At 35.0% G+C, this 21,136-nt stretch overlaps 1 protein-coding gene across 4 annotated transcripts in view; it reads right to left on the bottom strand.

Moving 5' to 3' along the window:
- Positions 1-21,136, bottom strand: part of LOC121868046 — a 41,554-nt gene that overhangs the window by 3,827 nt on the left and 16,591 nt on the right. For 2 of the 4 annotated variants that reach the window (XM_042368307.1, XM_042368308.1), the window contains exons 5-8: positions 20,961-21,096; positions 14,712-14,901; positions 10,590-10,953; positions 1,570-1,663 (exon numbers count right to left, since the gene is read on the bottom strand). In XM_042368307.1, the coding sequence (XP_042224241.1) occupies positions 1,595-1,663; positions 10,590-10,953; positions 14,712-14,901; positions 20,961-21,096 (759 nt within the window). In that variant the 3' untranslated portion in view covers positions 1,570-1,594. The remainder of the gene's footprint in view (positions 1-1,569; positions 1,664-10,589; positions 10,954-14,711; positions 14,902-20,960; positions 21,097-21,136) is intronic. The other 2 variants (XM_042368310.1, XM_042368309.1) reach the window with 2 other exon arrangements.

The following is a 21,136-nucleotide window of genomic DNA, read 5'->3' as shown; positions in this document are numbered from 1 at the left end:
GAGAGAGAACTACAGCTCTGTCAAAGAAGGCAGAGATGGAGATGTATTGTGGAAATGATGAGCTCACAATACTGTACAGTATGTGTGTCATGGGTTGCGTTAGGCTTACCCACGCAACCAACTCCAAAGCTTGTTTTACCAGAGATAAGACGCCTGGCGAGGCATAACTGGGACATGTATTTTTCAATTAGTGTATGTCAGCCAGCCTTTAGGGGGGGTGGGCAGTGAAACAGTGTTGTACTGTTCATCGCTTCACACCCAAAAACCTCATTTTAAGTAGTACCCCCTGAGCCATGGGTTAGTTAAGACGTCGTCTCCATCCTCTCCCTCCTGAAAGGGGGCGGGACACCACACCACACAGAGTCCTCCACCGCCACTCCGTCCTGTGAACCGTCGTCGACACGAGACTAAGTGTGTTAACCTAGGTTTGTTATCCCCGTGGAAATATCACGTGTGGAAGCCTGGTTGCGACAAAAGCAATCCAGGCTGGTCTATTGCACCTAAATGGTTAATTCAAGTCACGCTTACCAGTTCTCCTTGCCGCGACAACCGTCTACCGTGACTCAGTGACGCGAGACTATGTGTGGTACACCAAGAGTACCTTTTGTTGTTATGGCCGTGGAAGGTCGACACGAGACTAAGCGTGTTAACCTAGGTTGTTATCCCCGTGGAAATATCACGTGTGGAAGCCTGGTTGCGACAAAAGCAATCCAGGCTGGTCTATTGCACCTAAATGGTTAATTCAAGTCACGCTTACAGAGTTCTCCTGCACGACACCATGTGTGGTAACCCAAGAGTACTTTTTGTTGCTGTGGCCCGTGGAAAGAAGTCCTTGTGCGGAAGCCTGGTTGCAACAAAAGCAATCCAGGCTGGCAGTAAATGTATCACTTGAAGAATTAAGGCTCTGTTAAGTTATACCCATAGTGGAGTAATCACATGTGTCCCCAAGTTAAAATTCTCTTTTAGAAGATTAATTTTATTACAGCGTGAACGTGAGTGAATCATATATCCATGCAAATTGTAAATCATTGTATGGAAGCTTGACAAATAAATGTAAGTGCAATTATCTGCCCGTATCTGTGATCCTATCTTATTATTACTAGAGGTAATGACTGATTGGTTATGACATAGTATAACCAATAACTTAGATGGATGTTGAAAATTAAATGAATTCATTAAATCATCATTTATCAAGTATAAATCATGGAATGTCGAGTGGTGGAGTGAACTTCTACGTAGATACGCCATAATCTCCTGTAAGTAACCAGTGTGAAGGTATCGAACTCTACGGTAAGAAATAAGAAATACGACATAATATTATCTTTATATAATATAATCCACTCCTACCACTACCGAACCACCCCAAAACCATGACAATGTGAATCAAGGCCTCTGGATGCAAACAGAAGTTCTAAATTCAGGCCACATTGCAGGAACTAAAACGAATCTGCTTCCAGGATTTGAAGTGTTAGAACAAAGAAATCAAGATTATTGTGTTGATACTAACATCTTAAGAAACATGAGGTACAATGTGAATGCATACATGTGTCACACTTAATATAACCTCACCATTGATTTTGGTCTGGGACGAATCTCAGACTTGCCTCTTTTTCGCGACTGTCCTTTTGCTGGCGGCTCTTGGAAGTGTAGCGTAGGCTGAGATCTGATGAAAGCAGAATATATACTCTGGTATTCTTTTGGTTAAATTATTGTTTAAATAATGAGCATAAAATGTACTCCACTGTTCTCTTGGAAAAATTGCAATACAAAGTTTAAATCTAAGGCAAGGTATGTACTGTACTCTACAGTCCAACTGTCCCTTCAAAGTATTTTAATATATATCCAATATGATTAGTTTATATGCAGTAACAGTAAATTATATATACATTTATATATACAGTACTGTATGTATTGTACCCTTAAAGCATGATGTTCGTTTGTATGAAGCAACAGGTGTATTAGATTTGGGGCTTTGTTGTGGAAAGGGAGAACCATAAAAGAACAAATCTTCTATAGCAGTAAGAATAAATAAATGATAATGAATGATTGGGAAATGTGTGTGTAATACTGTACAGGAAGATGTACATACTGTATATTAAAAGAGCATATATTTGCATAAGAGTACACAAATTGGATACATAAATAAATTACATAATACTACAACTGAAATGTTGAAAAACATTAAGACTTCAAGCTGTTATGCTCATAATACATTAAATTGCCTCATACACAAATTATTTGATTTGTACATATTTGTCTATCATATATTTTTGGTATTAGTAAACTATAGCTGTCAACACAATTGGTTATTACAGAAATACATTTTTGCTACATTGATAATTCAAAAACTTTCTCCAAATACATGTGGCTCAACTGCAAAACCTTCAACTCTATATGTTATCAAGCAAAGGATTAAGGTAAGATTAGAAAATGCTAATAACCCATATGCTGCAAGAGTAGAAAAATGATGAACTCCCAATAATATTATCTTTAAAATAGGAAAACTCATTGAATTGCCTGCAAAAGCCAATGAATTTCAAAGGATGCCAAAAAGAAGGTGCATTTGGCGAAATAGCTGTGTTAAAGCTGATGTCATCAAGCATTATCAGAAATTTTCTACAGTGTTACAACCAGCACCCCATGCACAGAAGACCAACCCTGTTTTGGACACTTCCATATGGCACGACCTCTGTGTGCCACGCTTGTCAGAGCATAGCAGGAATAGATGAATCGTCCAGAGTCATTATGATACAGCCCAGTAGAAAATTCTTTCATGCACTGTTGATTAATATTCTTTTAAACTAACTTTTTGCAACCTCAGTGTTGACCATCTAAGCCCTTAGAATAATCCAAAGTACTGTACTTGGAAAGTTTCTTATCAATAAAACACAAATAACCAGATGCCCGAATTTACACAAATAAGATTCCCCTCTGGGATGATTAAATTTTCCTGCAGCAAGGAGTCATGACAAAATTTCATTATCCACCTCATGACACAGGAGAAGTAAAATGCCTATAAGAACCCAAAACAATAAGCACAGGTAATATGGCTATTAAAAAAAGCATGAAAATATAAATTATGAACCTAATGAATAATGATAATGAACATAAATAATACTGTAGCCTGATACAGTAGAACAGTGGACTCATGAATACTGTATCTGCCAATCTACTGTATCATCCACAATTGTCAGATAAATGCTAAATCTGGTGTAACTATAAGTTTCTGATATGGAAAGAACATTAATGTTGTAGATTTACCAAGATTCCAGTGCAAAAGATACCAACTAATCACATGAGATGCTCTGTAGTGTGCATAGTACGGGTAAAACAACAGCCACAGCATGTGATTCTGAGTTGATTCACATAGTAGAAAAAGTCAGCTTATGTTGTTGAGGAATAGTCTAGTGTCAAAGGTCAGTGTTTAGCACAGTTGAGCCATATGGCCAAAGACAACAGAAATTATAGGTAAGGTATAGTAATTGTAAAATTAAAATTTTTATTGTGCTGCCTTTATTATAATGGTCTGACACAATACTAAAGTTATCTAATTGCACACATGTAACAACCTCCTGATGTTTAAAGATAACCTTCTGGGATGCATGGAAATTTTAACTGCAGGTTTTGGAATTCTCTGAAATTTTATGCCTCACACAAGGATTTTACTGTATAATTCTATAATTGCATCATCAATTTATCTATGATATTTTTCACTCAGGGTAACTTCTGTATACTATAAACTATATATGCATACAGGTATTGCTACTATCTATCTCAATTTGCCTCATTGTCAAATACCCACTAACCCTCTGCACTTAACTATGGCATATACAGTAGTAGAGTCCACTGCACTACAAAATGTTCTTAAAATTATAACCATGGCAACAAGACAAAAAAGCATGAAGCTGTATTTAACACACAGATCATCCAGACACAGACCACCATCTTTTTTATGATTCTACCGTGGGAATTTTATATTTCACACAACTAACCTAAAAATGACACTTAAACTTTATACAATAAAATTTAATTTTATCTTACATCAGATTATGCAACCATGTACTGTACTAGTCTTTCAGTTAACCAATAATGTGTAAGTATATACTGTAAATCATGCAATAGATTAAAACTTAATAAATACACATAATGAATAATAAAAAAATTAGAATACTGTATTGTATATATTTTAACAATTCATTCATATTATTTTTTCACTTATAATACACATTTAATACAACCCTATGCAATGTGAGTCAGTTAATGTTCGTTCTTCCAAAAAAGATATCATGCTATGAATCATTTTATTTATCTAAAAAGTCAAAGTAAATTTTATGCACGTTCAAAGGAAGATTTAATTCAACATTATTTCAAATATTATGCATGCAGTAAACTAAATACGGATCATCTATTACAGAAACGAAACATTGAAGTCTACGATGAGGAACAATATGGTGTAATATGAGTAACTGATGTGAAAAAGAGAGAGAATGTATGCAGAGTATAAAAAAGACACTTAAGAGTGAGGGAAAAGAAGATGTGAACCACTGTGGGAGCAAATGATGATTTATGGAGTAAGAGAAAAGATACTCAGTCCAACTAAAGTTTTCTACAGGAACATTAAAGTGTGAGGGAGTACTGTACTGGTAAATGAAGGTCTAAGAGAGAGCTCTGAGGGTGAGTGGGATTTAGGCAGGACTGTGATGTTTACATGGTTGTTCAACATATACTGTACTGTATATGAATGGAGTGATGGGAAAATGGTGCTGAAACTAGATGGTAGGAAGTGGCTGGCATTAGCTTTTCCTTTCTTTTTTTTATACACAGGGAATAGCCCACCCGGGCATAGGTCATTGACCCACAACAAGATCTAGGGGGCAAAAAAATAAGGGTAAAACGAAATTAAAAATAGAAAAGAAAAAGATTATATTAATCTGCACCACAAAGATGCCAGAAAACCAGCTTTTTGAAGTGAGACAGATTTTCTGAGTATGGAAACACAGAAGAAGGCAGAGCATTCCACAGTTTGGCTGTGTGAGGAAAGAAAGATGTACTATAACGGGTTATTCTAGTGAGACCGACATCCACAGAGAAACGGTGGCCACCGCGGGCAAGATGAGTGTTACGAGCCCACAGCCTTGCTGGCAGTACACAAGATGCTAAATCCACCGAACATTGCCCGTTAAAGTACCTGTAAAAAAGAGGTGGAGTGAAGCAACATTGCAGCGAAGAAAGATTATCAACTAAAGGAGGAGACTGTTGGACAGAAGAGCCACCCCAGATATGAGAGCAGTACTCCAAGTTAGGACGATTGAATCCCTTATAAACTCGAAGCAACTGCTCAGGGGTGAAGTAGCTATGGCATCTGTACAGCATTTCTAGCTTTCAGGAGGCAGCTTTAGCAATGTTGTGGATGTGTGGCTTCCATGAAATTAGAGGAAATGGTGAGGCCTAGCATATCTATTTTAGAGTTTGGCAGAATGATTGCATCCTGAAATGTGATTGGTGGGAGATCATCTAATTTGGAAAGTGTAGTTGGTAAATACTGTACTGAGTTTTATTAATATTGAATTTAAGCAAGTTTCTACCTCCCCATTCGGAGATGCTGCACAGATCTGCATTGATAGATGAAATGATATCAGCTCGAGAAACAGATCTAGTTTGAGAATTAGGGGGAAGGGAAAATGTGAAGATGAGTGAAGAGTAGAATCATCAAAGTAAGAATGGACGATTACGTGCTTTTTTGTACTGTACTCTGAATAGGAATTGTAAAGGGTAATGAATGACTTTGACAGAGTGCAACAAAAAAAAAATTTCAATACTGTATAGTAAATGGAAAGGCAAATTATTGGTACCTGAGAAAATGAGTTGGAGTGAATGTTGAAAACCATATGGAACACAAAAAAGAGCAAACACAAATGTATAAATTGTGAAGATTGAAATACTGAAGGAGGTTAAGAAATTCAAATATTGTATATGGGAATGATATTACTGTACGTGAAAATAGTACAATAGAGTAAAAACCAGAAAACAATTGGAGAGTGAAAACATATCATTAGAGAAGGCATGTAAGCTTAGAGATAAAGATGGAACTGAGGGATAATAAAATTTTTCCTACCTTCACATATGGCAATGAAGCACGGGCTTGGAATAGAGCAGAATGCCCTAAACCTCAAGATAAAGAACCTAATTACCTGAGGGCTGCATCTGGAGTTCACAGAATGGAAGGGGAAGATACATGGGTGTGTGGAATACTTGGAGTAAATGAGAGGGCATGAGGATGTGTAATGCAGAATGGTGGACTTGGTGAAGATAACCTCTCCAATAAGCATGGATGTGACAGATGGATGTTAGAGGATAGGATGGTTAAGAGGGTGTATAGAGGTAATGTAACATGTGTAAGGGCTAGAGGTTTACACCTTACTTGAGGTTTACACCTTACTTAGTGTGAGGGAGAGGTAGGCACAAGCAATATGTCATAGCCACCTCCTCTGAGGGAATCTCCCTAAGGGGGTGAGGCATCTAAGATAAGATCTGCAAGGCCTTTTAAAAATTAATCTATAAAAATATTTTATACTGATGGACAGACAGGAGTAACTTTATGCCCCATTACATTCACTGGCAGGATGTAGAAAATTATCATTATAAAAAAAAAGAGGTTTTTATGTATAGAAGTGAAGGTGTATATAGAACTAGAAGAGAGGTATGATTAATGAGAAAAAAGTAAACTATTTACAATTGTCTGACACAGCTAACATAACAGCATCATTCATATTCAACAGTGACAAATTTATGTGTTTTTTGCTGTGATTTAACTTTATGTTATTAACACCTTTATTACTATTTACCTCAAACAAATTGCCCCATGCATGATTCAATTCCCTCTCATTCATATATCACTTCTACACACACTATTAACAGCATTCAGACACTTCCATTCATACTATGGAGAGAGAAAATTTCCTGAGGGCTATCTCTGTTCCTGTAACATACAGGGGTACAGTACAATTAAGAATTTCCTTTTTTCAGGTACTCCCATATTTAATGAAACATCTACACAAATGCTTTCTTCCCTAAACTGCTCCACAAAGCATGTCAATAAAGGATTGTGTCCTAATTTTGTTCTATTTCTTTTGGATTTTTTGTCACACACTTTGATGCTATAACTGATGTGCACAAAAACAAAGAGCATAACTTCCACAATGACTGACTATTTCATAATTATCATTACAGTGATTACAGGGTTGTTTGTCTATGAGATATGTACAAAATTCAGCTCACTTGTAGTAGTAATAATAATAATAATAATAATAATAAATTTAATTTTGCCTTCTTTTACTTACCATTCTACAATACTGTATATCCATTCCACCTACCGTATACAGTAAGTAATCCCTGATCATATAATTTCCACAAAATATAGAATACCGTATATACTCGTCTATAATCCCCCCTTGTTTATAGGTCGACCCTGATTTTTTTACCAAGAAATCGTTAATTTATGATATTCCTTGTTTATAGGTCGACCCAAGTTTTTGAGGGTATTGGAACAATAAAACCTTCAGTAAAAACACTCTACGTCCTATAAACTGAGGCTTGTCGTGCCTGAAACACCGAGTGCCGAAGGCAATTTGTTTACCATTTATTATTACGACACTACACTGAAACGCAGGTAGTTTCAACAAAAATACTGTATATTTCCAGTCAAGTATTTATTCAAGTCAATTAGGAGGGAATATTATTGTAATACAACAGTTTTTTTTAACTGAAAACCATTCGAAAAGCGATTACGGTAACATCTTTTGAACGAAAGAAAGCGAGTCATTGTTTTCGTCACGATTTTATCCCACTTTCCACTGTAATACGTACGTCATTTCAGCAAAAATATTACATTTCCGTGAATACATTATATCAAGCACAGTATGAATAGAATATCATTGTAATATAACAGTATTTTAACCGAAAACTATTAAAAAAAACGAGTAACTTCTCTTGAACACCAGAAGGTTAGGTAAAATCTTTTGTTTTCTTCATGAATGTTATCCTATTTTACATAATACATCATGTTTCAGCAAAACTACTATTTATTTCCGAGAATATATTCATTCAGGCACAGTTAAGGTCAAATATACATGTGATGTAACAGTTTTTGACTAAAAACGATTCGAAAAACACGTGTACCGTCTAGCTGATACGCAACAGCTGGTGGTGCGTCATGCATCGTTGTAAACAATAGGAGGTTGAAGTGGATTACCGGTTATTATATTAAGTGTGAAATATCAAAAAGGTTTTTATTACCGGTATTTATTGTAGATCAATGAGTACTGTGATGCCGAATATGATATAAGTTAGCCTGTGCTAAGAACTTCAACATAGACTACTGAAAGCACGTTGTAAGGTAATTTAGCCTATTGTAAGTTGGTGAGCTTCATCTGCTGAAGGAACTGCACAACTTTTCATTACTAATTGGTACATATTTTATGTTTCCATTGTTTACTGGCAGTAAATGGTAAATATTTTTCATGTCTGAAGCTAAAAGTTGCTCCTCGCCCTTCCCATCATGCTCGGGTTCAACCTAACAAAACTATTACACATGTAGAGGTCGACCCCCAATTTTTTGCCTAAAAATTTGGTTTTAAAAACTCAAACTACACACGAGTATATACGGTAATCAGGCAACATGGTAGACCCTGCTGCTATATGGCATCAAAATTTTTTTGACCAAGTCCCAGGTTGCTGATCTGTCTTTCTCCCTCATTTACACATAATTGCAGGTCTCAAATGTTTCTCTTACTTGACAACACAACATACATATAGCATTTCTCACAATTGATTTCTTTTTCATTTCTTTATAGTTCTATATTAAAATTACTACAGTGTTTTTATTATTATTATCATTATTATTTTACTTTTTATAAATTTTATTTACTATGAATAATTATTCCCGATGTGGGTCAGTGACCTGTGCCCGAGTGGGCTAATCCCCGAGTATAAAAAAACAACAACAACAACAACAACAACAACAACAACAACAACATTTACACCTTTGGAAATATATTTCAAGAGGAACAGTTTGAGGTGCTATGTGACTAATTAAAACAAAGGAGGAAAAGCATGAATATTAGATTCAAAGTGATTTACAAAATAATTAGAAATAATTAAGACAGTTTTAGTACAAGTCAAGAATTCATGGACATGCAATGTCATGGTTAATATTAATAGTTAAAATATAAATTAAATTAGAAAGTCTCACATCATTAATAATGATCAATAGCATGATGTCTTCTTAGAAAATGATGGTATTCACCACACCCAAGGCTTCTGAATGATAAATGAGACCACTACCTTTGAGACAGCCATTGGCATTTAACATTTTAGTATTCTTGTCTGACACCCAGGACTGAGCCAGTGTCTTAAAATTATGATACAATCCTAAGCTTATAAAGTGGTACAGTATCTATCTCTGTGAATCAAATATCTTACGACTTAAAAAAATTGGATTAAGTGCCTCCAACACACATATTCTTTGTACAATACTTATTTATTGACTTATAATGCAATATGGGTCAGACTAAAAAATGTTTAACTTTGCACCTTTGCTATCATTCCACCTCTCTTTGGTTTTATTTACACTTTTTTCCCACAGACAGATTCTCTTACTCTGCACCTTGTTATACATCTCTCAGTAAAAGAATCCCTCATTTTGCACCTTAGTTTTATACTGTACAATACTTTCACATTTCACACTAACATGCCCGTTATCTTTATGCAGCTGGTTCTCTCATCTCTAATTAACACTCCTTAATTCTGCACTTCTGAATAGACTCGCACCTCTCTGTGACATACACTCTAACAATGCTCCTCACGTTCTATTTACAATTACACTATTTTGACCCTTGGTAGAACTCATATCCATACTAATTTCTATGTATAACCATTCGATTGAAAGTACCACAAAGCTTAACTTCGTGTAGCTTCTCAGTTTACAAATATAATATATATCTACTAAAGTTCCAACTGACTATAACCACATCAGGTCAAATAGGCCTAAGCCGTAACAGCCTCAGCTGAATAATTAGGAATGGGACTTTAGGACTAAGCTCCATTTCTAATTGTTAGGTAGATTAATACTGGGCTCATTTGACCAATCACCGACCACAACCGAGGGCAGAACTAATTAATGACATACATCACGTTTGAATATTCATTTTTTATTAAGTGCATATATAATTTAAGATTTTACTTCATCAGGATCCTCGAAGATGTGAAAGAAGACAGAGTGTACAGATAACTGGTTTAACTTCTGAAAATGCTTGGAATTACAAGCTATAAAATTTCATATACAAGAAAAAGACAACAAAAATGAATACCCGGTAAATGAATAAATAATATTCCAACAGGTTTGAAGTACTGTACAGTATTCCAATTATTCAGAAAATGGTTGCATAATCAAATTACTTATACAGTATACAAATTTTGTGCATTTTATGGCAAAAATTTAAGACGATAAACATAAGATACTGTCAGGACAAAAACACCATCTCATTTACACACTTACACAGATAACTTTCAACCGTATTTCCATCACTCACCTCACCAGGTCGTGATCGCTTGAAACTTGACCCATGATGGGGGGCAGCGGGGTGACCTGAGCTACTGTAAGAGGTAGGGGCACCCAGGTCATCAACTGGTCCTGATCCACGACCTGCATTACCTAATCTCAATCCCTCTCTCAATTCTCCCCTCCTCACTCCAGCTCTTTGAGAGCGATGGAGACTAAGGGTTGAGGCCGAGAGACTTTGAGTACGTCGAACCTTGGTCGACCTTTTTGGCTCTAGGATTGGCTCAAGTTCAGTATGAAGAGCAGGTTCATGCCTAAGGTCGTAGATCAGGTCACCAGCATCTGCTTCACCACTAGAGTAGCCCGAGGTCAGGTCATCCGCAGAAAGAACGCGACTGAAACACAGACAGTGCACCAGACTCCCACATGCATACTACCAACATACACAGTGCAATGCAAATCAGGAAAAGTGAGAAAACTTTAAATCAAATAAAGAGAACTAAAATAAGCTTACACTTCAAAATTACATGCCATAAATGACAAAGAAAAAAATTATCCTCCGTATCAAATGTAGCAAATTACCAGAGATGAATGTGAAGTGGAGCATACAAGTGGATTCATGCTGTGTAACAAACAAAACATAATGAGAGAGACAGATAAAACTGAAAAAAATACATGATTTAATGGGTATATGTATACTGTACTAAACTTAATTTACAATGAGTTGTGCTAAAATTATCTTCAAATCACCAGTAATGAATTGTGCAATGTTGACAAGTGTTCCATACTAATCTGGCTGGTGCATCAGGAGTTTGTGGTGCTCTTCTAGCAAGGAATAATGGAATTAAGCATTAAGAAAAGGGGAAAGAAAAGAGGTGAAGACCAGAAGCATATTTCTGAAAGTAATTTATAAAAGGTCATATCTTCACTACATTGTACTTGAAGATTTATAGGTATGACTGGGGAGGAAATCAGCTCTGACACAGAGAAATGTTACGATACTTCCTCCATCCTCACAGATAGTCAATTCCAACCATGCCTACAAGTCCAAGTCAGAGCAGACTAAACATGATGCCACTATCGAAAACAAAGATAAAATAAATAAATAATGTTCAGGCTTTATCTTCTATTTCTCGAGGGATCCGTCATCACTGGCCAGAATAGGGCCTATTCTTTTCCCAAGCAACTTTACATTACATGGCACCCAACTCCTTGTTTGTACAACTACAATGCAATAGACTGCTTGGGACTGGTTATACCCAAAGTTGGAGAAAATAGTCTCTTTTATATACGTATTAGCTTATTTCGTCTGGCAGAAGAAAAGTCCATTAAAACCATGGCCACATGTAAAATAGTAATATAATTACAGTGAGGAAGAACACCAATCTCAAAAATATGTTATCCATATGAAGAATATGAATATGAGGAGCTTATCCAAGATACATGCCCTTACAAAGAAGCATAACAATAACAACCATAAAACTTTCTGCAATGTGCCCTTTCAAACCCAACTAGATGAAGACTGTTATCTTGATATACAAACCTTAAAATCGTCCTTATTTTTATAAGCAAGTCTAGAGCTCACCACAGTTACAAAAATGAGTTTTGAACAGACTAGCATTGTCACTAAATTTGGGAAGGAAGCCTTAGTTAAAGGCATCAGCAACTTAAGCCCCGAATACTGAACAAACTAACTGGTAGTCATAACTTTAAAAGATCTAGATGAGAAAAAAGAAGCATATTGCATAAGCATTCTTAAAGGAAACAAAAGTTGGGGTAGATCTAGAACATTTCTATTTACTGTACTGTTTTAGGAATGGAACAAAGAGAGCAATAGCTGGAAAAATTAATTAATATTTTTATTTTCCATTTACTGTAATTTTAATTTTACAGGGGAAAATTTGCCATGGGTTTACGGGCATGGTTGAGATCAACGCTTCTTGAGGGAGAGGCAAACGTCACAAAACAAAGGTAATTATTTTATATTCTTGATGCCATGATATGCCTTAAAAAATTCATATAACACTTAAACTCATCAAAGGGGATAAATTACTACTGGGAGCAGCATACTGTCTGACTTACAGTCTGCATATAAGTTACCCATGCTTATGCTGCTTCTAAAAGTTCAACTTGAGTGCTCATCATTAATCATGAATTACTACCAATGACATACTATGTTTAATGTTCCCCATTAAATTTCAATTGGCAGATCACATTCTCAATATTGTACAGTACAGGTTATTTGACTTATGAACACAAAAAGGGGAAATTACTATTACATGGAATTTTTGTTTTTCATATACAGGGTATATAGTAATTTTCATTTTTCATTCATATCTTTCAATGATGACAACCAATGAATCTTAAAAGCAGTTTAAGTTTAGGGCATCAAAGTCATTTGCATAGCCAAAACCTGGGGATACTTCCAGGGCAATGCTTTGCTAGTACATGTAAGAAAAAATGGGCTAAAGTTTTACTGCAGTTATCAGCAAAACAACCCAACCTAATAAGCTCAATCAACTTTGTGCAACTAATGTTTCAAACAAAGTGCAACATATATCCCATGATTTTGCAGATATTCCCAGAAGAGCTAAATAATACCCTTAAGCCTTCAACCACATTGCAAATACCATATGTAACTGCAAAACTATTTTAACATGTATTCAAAGTAATTGACATTTCTGTTGATGAAACATATAATTAGTTAAACTTTTAAAACTCCATAAGAAACCCCAAAAACAAATACTAGTATCCTCATGTGTCTTAAAGGGAATGATTAATATTAAAATAACAAGTAAAACAAAATAATTTCAGTCAAATAAAAAAGAAATTGCTGATTTATAAAGGTCCTATAAATAAATAAAAATTCATGACATAAGTTACTTTAGGTTATTTATAACTAAAATAAAACAAGACAATGCTGTATCCTCTTCTGCTATGAAAATCCCATAAAATGTCATTGAAGTTATCCATAGCTTGATATAACTAATTTCTGATTATTACAACTTAAATATGCTAAAGATAACTGGGAATCTTCCACAAATTTTAGGAATAAAATTAATAGCCCCATTTATTACATCAACAAATGAAGATTTTTGAAGAAATTCAAATTTGCAGACCAAATGCAGTGGCTCATGTTAAAGAATAAGACATCATTCAAAATAAAAATAAAATTCCATAATAGAAGATGGTAGAAAAATAAGAGAGATTTTAGATGGAACACAAAGTCAATATAAATGAAGCCTGAGGTACTGTATATTTTATATTACTTCCGAGTACGATATACTGTACTAATGTACTGCAATATCTTTCAATTACAGCAACTTCCTAAAATTGAGTCAAGGTTAATGTTAACTGTCTGACAAGTGGTGAGCACATGTAATGACTAGCAGTCACTCAGCACTGTTGAGCACAGAGAAACTCCAAAGTTTTTCAAAACTGAACATTCTTTAATCACCTGGAATGATAATGATAAAATTTTGCAATTCTAAATAATTTTGTCGGTGCATGGAAGAACTATAAAATTTTCAAGATGCTTGAATAAATCTCCAGGTTGAATTATCTGTACTGTATAACCAAACCTAAAATCTGTCTCCACCTTGACTTACTTCATGCAGTCTTTAAAAGGTGGAGACAGTCAAAGCCGATTTTTTTTCATCTTCTGAAAACTACAAGATAGAAATACAAATTTTAAAGCTACCACATTTTAGTATAACTGATCTTATTTATTCTTATGATATACAAAATCTATAACATCCAAAAAAAATAGTGTTGATAACCATAGAATCTGTTGTCTTCATGCTACATCCTGATGTAGATTAAAGAATATATATTGGAAATTTCTATTCATAGCCAGAAAAAATACTAGAAACATGTTATACTAGACTAATCTACAATAAAAAGATGGAAGAGCTATTGTCCAAATCTGTAGATACTGCACATGCTAGATCTACCGGTAATTTAATATGTAAGTAAATATATCAAAATAATCTATTACACTCTCTTTAACATGGCATAATCTATATATGCCAGGCCTTCTATACAGTACTGTACTACTTTGTGGGTCTGTCTCTACTCCAAATACCAGCCTAAATTCCCAACTACTATTCTTTAGCATATTAAAAAACCATAACTAATTTATCACAGTATATACCTGGCTGTGTCCTGTGTGCGTGGGGAGCGTCTACGCTGGACGGCCTCATCTGGGACATCCTGGTAATAAACGTCAGACACATCAGCTGATCTAGTCTTGCTAGAGCGGACCCCACGACTTGCTGATGATCCTCGAGGCTTGTATGCTGCATCACTCTCAGCACGAATACGTGGTTCCCCTTCAAAAGGCCCTGAAAGAATAACTGCTCTAAACACTCCCACAATTTGCTACAATATACATAAACGGTAATTAAAATGCACTGAGGTTCTCACACCATTTCATGAACTTGACAAACAAATTCATTTTACAGCTTGCAGTCTTGAATGTCTTAAATACAGCAACTGTCATTTTCATATTAATGTACATATACTGTATAACAGTATACACACTGAAACCATTTTCTGAACACTTTAGTACAGTATATTTCCCACAGACAGTATACAGGGTGTCTCAGAAATATGTAACTTGTAGATTTTCATGGATATTGTGTGAATACTTGAACTACAACAGCAACATTTTCCTCACTTGTTGATGTTTGGTGTCTTGCACAAGTGAGAACAATGTTGCTGTTATAATACAAGCAATAATGCAACCACCACAAAAATTTGTAAGAACTGCATTTTTTTGTAAGATCCCTGTATATAAATTTATCAAACAATTTGAATACTTATACAGCATAACCTTCAAACATTGTAGAAGTTCACCCATTCATTTTGTTAAACTCAACAATGACAAAGTTATATAAGCATACTTTTCTCCCTTCTGTTGCAACTCATGCAGTTTATAGTACTGTACAGTCAATAAGAAGGAATAGGAGAGAGCTACTGTACGGGACTAAAATATATCCGTATGATAATAACATTTCAAAAGTCTAAACCTATTGTCTGGGTTCACATGTGTGATGATGCAATTAATGAAATGATATATCCCTCAACAGCATAAGCAATATGATCTTCATTTCTAGAGGATACGAGCACTTTTGGAGATACTGTACTGTATATCCCCCAATTACCAACATTTTGGGGTAAAAACATGCAAAAACAACTCTAAATATGAGTACTGTACTGTAAACATGTGTAACTTAACCTTACCAGAAAAACCTGACCCAATGCCATGCCCCTCCCCCCCCCAGACTCACCTGGTGTGTAAACTTAACCTTATTTACCTTAATTAACAGAAAGAGGAGGATTGACAATACAGACAGTCTGAATTACACTTTGGACACTTTACTGAACCAAAAAGAATGCCATGAGACCTAAAGATGTCAACAATTGAAACTTCTTTCTCAAATAGTCATTGAATCTTCCAACGAGCATCCTCCACAGATAAAAACCATTTTCCCACTAATTCAAATTCACGTGACATAGAGATCAGCCTTGAATTTGCAAAGTAAGAATTAAGTACATATGCATGAGTTTCATGTGATATCGACTCTTCTGCTGATTGGCCGAGTTAGAAGTAAACAAAAAATATTCCTGCAAACTTGTACTTCCTTCTGTGAAATAAAAAAGTGAAAATAATGCAAAAACTATAAATTTCTGCTGGAAACCCTATAGAGTGAAGTATAGGAATCAATATAAAGTTTCATGAATGGTTAGTAAGGAATAATGACATAAGATATTTTCAGTATTGCATGCATTTCAAAATTCTACTCCAAATTGACATCTGACATGTTACAAAAAAATACCAAAGTAATCAAATACCTTAGATATCCCTTTAACAAAGAGAGGTAGAGACAGTAGGAGAATATGATGTAAATTATAATGGATAAATGTCAAGAGTGAGGATTCTGAACATTTATTTTCTTTAGAGATGATGATGATTACCCCCCCCCTCCACACAAAAAAGGGTACAATTAAAGAGTAAATGAAGGGACACTATAGGTACAATGGCAGCTTGTTTACCTTATTGTACTGGCAGGCCATTAGATCCCCACTTAAGAAGCAGTGTGTAAATGATATTTGGCATGTGTCATCATAACCATATCCCCACCAGCTTACCAAAATAACCTAACTGGCTAACAAATATCAGGATCACAGGGACATATACACCTATCCTCTGAGATATAATGCCAAGCCAAAGTAGCTGATACCCTGGGCTGATTTGTAAGCATTCCCTGGTGTATCAAACAAACCTAACTTAACTAAAAGTCACACTATTAAGGGAGACTGTTGTGTGTGCTGTACTTCCCCTAGTTCATCACAAAATTAAGGAAAAATCAAGGTGTATGAGAAAGAAATATCAGAACAGTTTATATGATATTGTTGAGATGTACCTAAATGCTTAAAACACTTTACATAGAAAAAATAAACTGGTTTTAGAGGAGGGGCTAAAAATTATGCTGAGAGAGATTAATTTTCATCAAAAAATTATAGAAATAATAAAACAGATTTTTGTGTGCATAATGCCTTAGACAGATGTTAGTTACCCCAAGTTGTCTACCGGTACACTCCTTTAACTTGTACCTTATTTTCTGTAATTATTTTTTTTTCATGGTGGCAGTAGCACCAAATGCTTTCAAGCATAAAAACTTTGGTACAGGAAATCCTTGATGCTCAAAGTAACACTCTAGATTTCCTACCCCCTTTATGACTCAGTATTTTAAATTGCAAAAATGTATATAGTAAATAGACTCCACTTTTGAGAATGGATAATTTTCACAAATTACATAGGAGACATTAATTTTCTGCATCACACCATAATTTTCTTATCTAAAAGGAACAAGTCTCTTGTACAGTACAAGTGGAAGTTGTAAGTTTCCCAAGCGGTTTACTGGGTGAGGGAGACTGCTGCTGGTTGGTTGACTGAGGTTGAGATGGCTTATCGAATCTTATCCTTACACTAAAGTTGCATAAAACACATTGTACAACTCAAGTTTGTACAGTAGATGAAATTTCTGCTGCCATTCCCACCCCTAAATGCTGACAATATGTCAAACCAAATTGATACAGAAATATGATTTTCTTCCCTGCTTTCCAACTGTTTAACAGTACATTCTTATTTGTTTTTATTTTTGCTTATTGTATGTACAGTATTTAGGTACAGTATATAGTGTTCATTTACAGGTAAGTACTCTTTTATGTATGGATAGGTAGTAGTCAGGTATCCACATTATGCTAATTTACCGAATTTCAAAGAAATCACAATATCAATAAACTGGAAGCTGTGTGTAAATATGATCACCGTACTTCAATTTGAACTATCAGCTAATTTAACTCGTTGTCACCCCATATAGTTTGACTCAGTGGGGGTTTTCTTGTTCAGAACAATATCTGGTATGCAAATCTTGCTTTGTTACCATCCCATCCAATTTATGACATTTCATCCTTCACTAAGACAGTGTACATCTAGCTGGAATAAAGAGCAACACCATATATTGTCATTCACCCTCTCTACCTGCTAAATCAAACAGTTGTGTCGTCTGCTCTGTTGTTCCCTTTCCAAAACATGGTCCAAAGATTTTCATCAGGTTTACTAAGGTGAACCTCACCCATCAGCAGCAAACTCAACCCAATAAACCATTTAACACGGTGCTTTCTGAATATGTATACACATACCGTAGTTGCTTCCTTGATGATGTTTTGCCCCCAAACCAATAAATTCCTCACTTCACCCTCCCACCTGGTCTAGTTCTCTCTCTCTCCTAATATCATTTCAAAGTTAAATAATATATTCATTTTAATAACTTTTAAGTTCCCATTCTTTCAATACATCTATACCACCATGGCAAACCCAGTTACCCTTGACCAATATTTCTCTCACTTCCCCATCTCATTTTCAAATTTTAAATTTTTTGCATCCCATTCACCTCATATATCACCTTTCAAATATATCCTATGGCTTTATGGAAGTGAATATTGATTTGAGAAAGGAGTGTATGAGGGTCTTTTAAACTGTCCTGTATATGTGGAAGGAATGTGAGATATGAAAGAGCAATGGTAAATATTTAATTACAATGGCATAGAATGAAATTTTCATAAGAATCAAAGATGTAATTTTGGTAGTTGAATCAGATAAAACAGTTGGGCAGGAGGCATATTATTTTGGTGAATTTTGGAGAGGCATGCTGAGTGAATATATTGTACTGATAAGCACAAGAGAAAAACATTGAGTGCATAAGCCAAAGCTTATGTGGAATTTGCAAGAAGTCAGGAATATGGTGTACGAGTATGTTTGAACCTTTCTGCATAGATGTGAAACAAAAATTTTTCCATGAAGAAAAAGTGGGGGAAAAAACTGCAGAAAGTAAACCCATGCACATAATAAAATTATATGATGAAAATAGATTGAAGATGTATTAAACCCAAAAATTACTACTGTGAAAGAATAAAATTACAAAATCCGACATCATAAATTGGCGAGAAAAAAAAGAGAGAGAGAGAGAGAGAAAGAAAAGACATTTTAAGGTATACTATGGATGACCTGTAACTGAATTAAGTTAAAAAGTAAATAACAGAGTCAGTGGAAGATTAAGACACTGCATGCAATGCTAAAAGATAGTGTATGATAATGGTGGAGCGTGAAAAATGGAAGTCTCACTCATGAATCAACATACAGTAAAGGACTGCACTAAGCAAAAAATTACAGACCTGGGTATATGTTTATCTTTATGTCTACAGTACAAAAATTTAGTTTGAAATGGTTATGAAACAAGATCAACAAATTAACTAACTTAACCTTTGGCCAGGCTAGATTAGGTATCACTAGTTTATGTGCGCATTTCATAAATGGTTTTCAAATGTTATGTTTACTTTGTCCTTTTATTTGATCTTTATTGTGTGCTTAAAAACAGTAACAAAACCTGTGAAAATTACCTAAAGATTATCACGAAACACAGTGGTAGGACTATATTTATTATTAACTAGACATGAATCATTTAAGAGATGTTACAAAAGTCATTAATTTTACCTGTACTCAGTTAAATGACTTGAGTTTAATACTGTACTGTATATATATCAGCTAAATAAGGTCACTCAATACCACTTAAATATTAATTTGTATTAATTTTTTTCATAATGAGACTTAATGCACCTGTCCCATCTTATGCTGATGAAAGGGGCCAAAAGTATGAGGCATCTAATAGATGGAGACAGGGTTGACTAAGATACCTATGTGGATATAGAAACCTTATTGTTTTGTTACAGCATCAGGGAAACACCAGAGAGATATTAGTTTATTAACCATCACCAACAGCTTGAAGAAGTACCAATATAAAGACCAGATCCCAGGTTTGTTAAGTTTTAAGTCTATGAAAAAGAAAGAAGAATGAAAGGCCTCTCTTTATTCATCAGGACTACTTACATATACTATATATATCGCTCATCAAAGCTCAATATAGATACTGTACATACAAGGTCTATATAAAAAAGCTGTGACTTACCACACTAATATTATCACATACGCGTCAGGATATCACTAAGGCCAGCTTTGTAAAGCTACTTAAATTACGACACATGCATAGTGAGGATACTTCTACATACAGTAATTTTCTTTGATCTATCACTGATGTGACAATACAGTAAAGATATCTTAGTATACCGTAATCTACTGTATTTAAAACAAAAGAAAGTTGGTAACAGTTTCCTACAAAAATCAAAAGATCTATTTCACATTTCATACAAGAACAGAAAAACAGAAAAGCCTCTTTTTTAGGGTAATTACTGTACTGACAGCACTTAAAACTACAGTACTCAAGGTAAAACAAAATTCACATGAACATTTAGAGTGTAAAAAGTATACTGAGCAAAATGCATTTGAAGGAGACTAGAAAATAACTAAGAAAGTATACATATACCACATTCGTTTATAAAGGATATCAGAGTACTGTACTGGTCTCATAAGCCAACCCTATAAAAATTAAAAGAAAGTTATTGTGCAACACTGATGTGAATTATAAAAAGTTAGCTAACTGCACTAAACCATATAAAAGAAAAAGAGCCTCTTGTACAAGCAAAAGTATGAGATAAATATAATCCATTTATATAAACATATACTGTAGAAACAACAGAATTATAGCATTCTCATTCAAGCAAATACTGTATAATCATTTAGAAAAAGTGAAGGAGCAAAATTTCTGAAATAAAATAAATACTACAACAGTTACCAGCTATGACTATCACATTCACATATTCCTAGTTTTGATTCAAAGCACTGTTGGACAACATGTGCCAATTAAGAACAGGCAAGTCTACTTCAGCAGTGCTTGCTGCCTTTTTCTTTGCCTTGTAAGTGGAGGAGAGGCAGCAGTACCTGAGGAGTGAGCGCGGTCTTCATAGTCATCATCAGGAATGTGTGGCAAAGCCTTAACATTGCGATTCATATCCTCATCAGCCAGTTCACCAGAGCTGTAACTACGCCGCAGTTGATTCACAATACCACCACCACCCTGCAGCAGATACAGTATTCTTATTACAAATAATTCATGC

Source organism: Homarus americanus, unplaced genomic scaffold, assembly GCF_018991925.1.
Source record: "Homarus americanus isolate GMGI-L3 unplaced genomic scaffold, GMGI_Hamer_2.0 scaffold37032, whole genome shotgun sequence".
Classification (NCBI taxonomy): Eukaryota; Metazoa; Arthropoda; class Malacostraca; order Decapoda; family Nephropidae; genus Homarus; species Homarus americanus.
This window is presented reverse-complemented; position numbering and strand designations above follow the sequence as displayed.